The following is a 6,814-nucleotide window of genomic DNA, read 5'->3' on the forward strand; positions in this document are numbered from 1 at the left end:
ACAATGAGAAGACAATGATGATGGAGGGAAGAGGCATGTGACAAGTTTTGAGAGTATCATTGATGATATCGTGAAAATGTTGGTGGCGACGATGAGCAAGAGGCAATGACGAGGAGAAGATATGAGCACAAGGAGATTTGACGAAATTGAATCATTTGAAATCAGAAAAAGGCGTTGTCCCGAGGGCCCCCTCGGGACAAAAGTGCCCGAGGGGGCCCTCGGGACGTTGTTATATAGCTAGGTGTGTATAGCATCCTGTCCGTGTGGCTGGGTGCATTAGGCTCTGGGTCTGGCGTGAAACCGTCGATGCTGTCGAGAAGCAAGCTGACGAGCAGCAGGACGTGGCCAGCGAAGTCTGCATATGGACGGGGCAGCGAGGCCACATGTAGCATATAGTTGCTGAAGCTGCACCAGCAGTATATATGCGGTGTCAGCAGCGCAAGCGCAGCCCACACACATGCATGCTCACGGGGGTCTGAGGTGTCATCATACGCGTCAATGCGGTGACATACACACATGTCAAGTAGCCAGTTGGTAGACCACTCGAGGGTGTCCGCGAGCGTGCATGAGGGGGTGAGTGGGTTGTCAACAAGCACAACAACACATATCCAGAAGGTGGAGACAGAGGCCACGGCTGCGCACCACACAGGGTACATCTTGCATGATCTGGCTAGGAGTTACAATGTGTATTGGTATATTCGACATCTGCATCCATTTCTGCTCTTCCGCATCCACGCGCTATGTTCTGGACTGCTACAACCCTTCCGAACTGTGGTACCACACATCCAGGCACATGTAGTTGTTGTACACTTCATCTGGCGCGAGCAGCGTGTCATTGCCCATGCGCCCGACAGTCGCAGGGTGGAGCCACGCCGCGAGCAGCCCATGGAAATCGAGGAACGCGACCACTGAGCATGTAGCACTCGCATCAGTGCAAGAAGTAGCACAACGAGCGAGACAACGTACATCCTGGCTCGTATCCATCGCCCACGGCACCCGAGCCGCCGTGGATCTTCTTGCGCGCCGTCCGGGCTCGAGAAGTTGTTCGAGTAGAACTGCACGCCCGACTCTGTAAAGTCTGATTAGCGTGTATACAGAGCGAAAAGAATGGATAGGGATATGGTCATCAGGATTGGGCAAGGGAGAACACTCACAGTTCGAGAAGAAGCGCAGCTTCAACCCGCTCTTTGCACTCGCTAGTTCAACGTCCGGCTCCCCATTGTCCTCGAGCGCGGCGTGCACCAGGTCGCCAGCACCCGCCAGCGACGCGGCAGGCACTCGGACGGGAGCAGCAGGCGCGTCGCGCTTGTCGAGCAGGTAGAACTCGTCTGGGCGATGAGACTGAGCTTGCGCGGGAGGGTCGCGGACAGTGGACGCTGGACGCACCGTAGCCCTGCGCGGGGAAGCGCTCGCCGATGGTGCGGGTCGTCTTTTCGGCGTGGGCGTGGTGGGTGCCTGCGACGGGGGCGAGGCTGCCTGCCGAGTTGGCGTCGGGGGCGAGCTCGAGGGTATTCGAGGACTGCATGTGTGTGTGAGCGGAGAGCGAAGGCGAGTCCACGAGGATATCAGTGCAGGAAAAGGAAGTGCGACAAACGGAATGTCCCACTGAGCGACATGCGACGTGATGCGCGTACGTGCATCTACGTACAAGGAGAGTGCACGCCGCATGTCGTTCTGCTCGTCCTGGATCACTAGTTGCAGAGGAAGGACATACGCGGATGGTGAGGGTGTGGTCTTTGACAGACTGGCCATCCTGGAGCGAGGCGTCGAGGTTGAAGCCCCAGTGCTGCGGAGACGGTAAGCACGGAGGGCGGGATGAGATAATAGGAGACGTACTTGGGTGAGATTGATGGGGGTGACCTTGTCAGTGTCTAGAAGACGGGCACGATAGATGAGAACGACGCTGCCGAGAAGCCGATTTGGGCAAGGCCGACAAGGACCTCGACGCGCAGGCGGCCAGGGTAGCCCTCTTCACCGTCGGGAGACTCGCGGACAAAGACGCAGGCGGACGGGAGGGTTGCGGCGATGGTTTGCTGCTCGTCGGGGAGAAGAGGGTGGCGGCGGAGAGGTCAGGGAGGGGATCCCAGGGGGCGAGGTCCCAGCCGGAGAGGCCGCCGTGGAGGGAGATGGAGGGGGACTCGTTGGAGGCAGCGGTCAGAGAGGACTGGACGCCAGCGCGGGAGACGGGGTGTGTGCCTGCGGGGACGCGGTTGGCGTAGCGGCCGATGATGGTGTTTGTGTACTTCTGGGTGAGGTGGCCAGCGGGGAGCTCGGGGCCAATGAGGATGTTGTGCGTCTGTGAACGGGTGAGAGCGCGTGGGTGGGGAGAGGGGAGCGTACATGCCTTGGTATCTGCTTGGACAAAGAGGCGGTGGAGGGTGACGCCGAGGGGGAGAACCTGTGGGTAGAGTCAGCGGAGGGCTGCAGAGAGGATCGAGGGGCGGACCTCGAGGGCGAGAGAGGGCGTGAGGGACGGGAGAGTGAGGAGAAGGGGCGCCAGGGAGGGGTCGTGTGCGGACAGCGGTCGCCGAGCCCGATGAGGCCTTGCTGGAGCAACAGGCGGCGCTGCTGCCTGGGCGCATTGGGCGGCTGGCCCGGCGCGACGCTGAACACGCCCGCTGCAGGGGGCGCACCACCGCCCGCGCCAACACCGTACGCGTCGGGGCCCTCCTGCGCCTCCGCGCGCGCAGCGGCCTGCGCTTCCTGCTCGGTGAAGACGCGCGCGGCGTCCTTGTGGTGGATGATGGTCTTGTTGTCCTCGTCGACAATGTCGACATCAAATTCCTGCGCTGCTGCGTAAGGAGGGGCACGGGCAGGGAGAGCGCGGAGATACGCACCACGATATTGTCCGACTTGAGCTCGAAGCGCTCGGACTCGACGCCCTCGGGGCTGAGGCGCTCGCCGTTGATGAAAGTGCTCTTCACGTCCTTGATGAAGATCTGGGGCACAGTGGGTCAGCGTCCACGGATCCGCGTGCGCGCGCGCGGCAGGTGCGCCGCGGAGAGCGGGCGCGGGTCGGTGCGCACCTTGGCAGCCTCCTCCCACACCTCGGCGTGCTGGCGCGAGAGCACCTTCGAGTCGAAGTACCCATTACGCTCGGCGGGAACGGTCTTGGCGTTGGTCTGGCGGCCGACCTTGACGCGCTGGCCGTTGATGAGCGAGATGTGTTTGGGAACGATCAAGCTTCGACGGATTGCGCGCAGCGCTGCTCAGCTAGTGACAGCCACCGCATGCAAGATCGAGCTGCGCGACGGGAAATGGACGATGTCAGAGTTAGCTGGGTGAGTGCCTGATGCGCGCCGCCGTTCATTGCAGGTCCTGTATCGAGTACATCAAATGTCCCGTAAGTTTTCTCTCGTCTACACGGACGACGCGTACTTTACTTCGCAGTCATCTACGCTCGACGCCCCGGCTGTGCAGGTGGGTCGATGGCGTCCATGGGCTTAGCGTCATGCTCGTCAGGACAATAATCTTGGGCGGGCAATGAGAACTTGACAGTAACCCTGGAGAGTAGCCTCAGAGACGAGGAGGACAGAGAGGCGGCGGGATCTTCGACAGGAGGAGGCGGCCGGGTTGCGATTTGAGTATGCATATTGTCGGTGGGTATCAGGCTCGGCTCAACAGCAGTATACGAGCGCTGATGCGACGACGGGTCGGCAGGGGCGGGCTGTGATAATACAGGCACATTAGCGGAAGCAGGAGGGGGCGAAAGGCAACTAGCAGAGTCTAACGAAGGAGGCGAGGAGAGAGAAGGCGAAAGCAGCGATAATTTAGCAATAATAGTCGAAGGGGATATCTGTCCATCGCTCGAGGTCAATTTTGGCAGCGCGCGGGCGGGCGAGGTGGAGGAAAGAATAGAAAGTCGAGGGCTCAGTGACTGATGCGCCACAGAGTGAGGTAGCGGCAAGGGTGGTGGGGGCATCTCGCGCGGATCTAGGAGCGGCGTCAAGCCGTCAGTGCATGGTCCGGACGACACCAGCCGACTGAACTCACCAAATACAACCTCGTCCACGTCCATCCGCGCATCGTCGCGCTCGCCTGCCACGCCCGCCTCGTTATGGGAAACTGTTAGCGCGTCTCCCGCATCGCGCTGGTAGACGTCCCGTAGCGTCCCGAAACTCTTCCTGATCCAACCTTTACGCAGCTTAGGCGGCAAGCGCTCCTCTACCTCCATCGCGTTGTCATTGTCCTCTAGCGCAGCGGGCATGGCTCCGCTTTTGCCCTTGCGGTCCCTTGCGTGATGGGCTAGCGGCACAGAAGACGCACGCGGTGCAGCCTTTGTCTTCGACTCGCGCTCAGGCTGCGTGACGGCGCATCCATGCCCTGCGAAACGCCCGCGGCCGCACTCCGACGTCTGACGCTCTTGTAGTCGCGGCACAACAAGGGCGCGTGGAGGCGGAACCATCTCGATGCCCGTCATCCCGCCCGACGACGGCACCCGCTCGCGCGTCCTAAAGCCCCGCTCGCGCCCGACCAGAGGACCCAGGTCGACACGCCGCCTGATGGACTCACAGAGATGGTCGTCCTCCGCTCTGACGCTCGCCCTCTCCCGCGCACCTAACCAGCCATCGCGGTCCGATACGGAGGGGGTGGGTGGTGACGGCGTCGGCGTCGGCGGCGTGTGCGAGTCGACAAACTCAGCCATGTGGGCGAGGGCGCAGTCGCGTGTCTTTGATCCGCATGCGCAGGTGGCAAACGTCGAGGACAGCGTGTGCAGCATCGACATCATCTGCTGGCGGTACTGGTGCAGTTGATGGGGCCTACGATAGACGTGAGCAGGCGCATACACGGGTGTAGAGGACACGGGCACGTACGGAAAGATGTGCGGGTTGTTGATCACCGCCAGCAGATGGTGGATCACGCTCCCGTCGTCCCACTCCCAGCTCAGCACGACCTCCTCATGTGCCTTCAAGTCCCGTAGTGCGAATATCCCAAAGGGCGCATCTTCGTCCTCGGGCTCGGCGTCGTCCTCGACGTGCTGAGCAGACATACTTCGCTTCTTTCGAGGGCACAGGACAGGTCGCAGGACGGCGTTCGATCTACAACCGCTGCGCACAAAGCGACTCTGGTTTCCGGTCTGCCGTGGAAGGGCCGCGCGTGGGTGTGTGCCTTGTCCCGTGAGTAGTCTCGTTCGCGCGCATAATCCCGTGAGGTGCGACTCGCAGGATGAGCATCATACTCGTCGTGTGCGCGATGTGAGCGAGAAGCGCGGTCATGATGTGCATCCTTCTCAACATCCCTCTCGCGCTCGCGGTGGTCGCGGTCTCGATCTCGCTCGCGCTCGGGTTCGCATCCTTCGGCAGCTCTTTGCGCTTACGGCTCGTCGTTGAACCGCCATCCTCGGAAGCCTCGCGCGCACGTTCACGCAGTCGCTCCTATACTTGGCTGTGAGTTTACGACACTGTCAGAGGATGGTGGACACTTGCCCTCTGACGCTTTATATACTTGGAGAACGCAGCCTTTCGCCCCTCCTCATCCTCAATGGCTTTATATTCAGGCAGATCTTGCATAAGAGGGTCAGCCTAGAGCAAGCATGTTAGTCCTAGACATCTTGATGTCAATTCGGGACCTGCCTCTTCGTACGACATGCTCAGATCGATAGGCTCGGACAGCTTTCTGAGAGCATAACGCAGATCGTCCTGCAAATGGCGCTGTCGCCGCTCCGCACGGCGCCTCTCGTCCGCCTGCTGCTTCATGGCTTGCGAGTGTAACTGTGGCGGCACATCAGCTCTTGATTCCATCTGTAGACGAAGAACGCTGGCTTACGGTTTGATAGCTCTCCTGCAGATCTTGCATACTCAGTTTGCGCACGTCCTCGTCCTCGTTACCCTGTATCACGGCGAGGAACTCCTCTTCCGACGTCTCCGGGCTGATCTTGAACAGGTTCATCTCCTTGCCTTCCGGAACCTGCTTCTCCTGCTGCGCCTCGAGCTTCTTGCTATGGCGTTTGATCGCGCCCTCGGCGACGGCAATCTTCGCATCCAGCTGCTGATCAAGGTTGTCGACGAGATCCCAGAAGAGCTCGAGCGGATTCGAGCCATGATTGCCCAGCATGTCGAGGTAGCGAATGTCATCCGAAAAGGACGGATACACATCCTTCCATTTTGTGCGGGCCTTCATTTGGCCAGACTTGACGAGGGACTGGAGAACGTCCTGGGCACGCGTCCTAGGTCAGTATCGTAGGTCAATCTGTAGCCTATCTCATACGCACCCTGAACGCCTCTCGCGCCTTACGCTCCTTGCGGGTCTTCTCGACCTGTGCACGTCGCATTTGCTCCTCAAACTCTCGCTCCCGCACGCGGCTGTAGTCCTCGAACGCGAGAAGGATGTCAAGAGTGGCAGGCTTCTGCAGCTCCGGGTCGCTCCTTCATTGTTCGGACTCAAGCACAAGCTGATGCTCTTGACGCCAACGTGTAGTGACGTCGACATCGAGGCGTTTGAACAGCGCAACAATTTTGGAGATGCTGCGCGCACGAGCGGCACGCCGGAATGGCAGCGGCCCAGTATGCGCGCCGACAGTAAGGTCTCCAGGATGTCCGTTCGGTTGCGTCTGAGAACCGGGGGCGGATAAGGATGGGTCAGTCCCTCTCAGAGCACGTACTCACACTAAGGCATTGTTCGGTTGTTGCGCCGCCTTGCCCTCCTGCTCTACCTTGTCCAGGAGTAGGAGGTGGACAAGGGCTTTGGCATGCTGAGGTGGGCATAGGCGTTCAGGGGGTCGGACGGATAAGCGGTAGAGGGGGTGATGGTGGACGTGAACGCGGTGATGAAGGACGAGGAGGGAATAGAACGAGCAGTCGCGGACGGCGTAAGA

The 6,814-nt window shown here is 60.4% G+C and overlaps 2 protein-coding genes across 2 annotated transcripts in view; both read right to left on the reverse strand.

Annotated features, from left to right (window-relative positions):
* Positions 1-753: 753 nt before the first annotated feature.
* Positions 754-4,207, reverse strand: POSPLADRAFT_1037664 (hypothetical protein; the record flags this gene model as incomplete). Its single annotated transcript, XM_024477247.1, has 11 exons — positions 754-922; positions 967-1,078; positions 1,155-1,328; positions 1,369-1,519; positions 1,715-1,786; positions 1,837-1,871; positions 2,011-2,398; positions 2,838-2,939; positions 3,027-3,183; positions 3,379-3,412; positions 3,994-4,207. The coding sequence occupies 11 exons, from the start codon at positions 4,205-4,207 to the stop codon at positions 754-756; spliced, it is 1,608 nt and encodes a 535-aa protein (XP_024332891.1).
* A 1,315-nt stretch (positions 4,208-5,522) lies between these two features.
* The window catches only part of POSPLADRAFT_1072014 (hypothetical protein), a gene marked incomplete at both ends in the record, with an annotated part of 1,432 nt that continues 140 nt past the window's right edge, over positions 5,523-6,814 (reverse strand). The window contains 4 exons of the mRNA XM_024482475.1: positions 5,523-5,711; positions 5,767-6,153; positions 6,212-6,365; positions 6,606-6,652. Coding sequence (XP_024332892.1) covers positions 5,523-5,711; positions 5,767-6,153; positions 6,212-6,365; positions 6,606-6,652 — 777 coding nt within the window. The remainder of the gene's footprint in view (positions 5,712-5,766; positions 6,154-6,211; positions 6,366-6,605; positions 6,653-6,814) is intronic.

The sequence above is a fragment of the Postia placenta genome (assembly GCF_002117355.1).
Source record: "Postia placenta MAD-698-R-SB12 unplaced genomic scaffold POSPLAscaffold_34, whole genome shotgun sequence".
Classification (NCBI taxonomy): domain Eukaryota; kingdom Fungi; phylum Basidiomycota; class Agaricomycetes; order Polyporales; family Adustoporiaceae; genus Rhodonia; species Rhodonia placenta.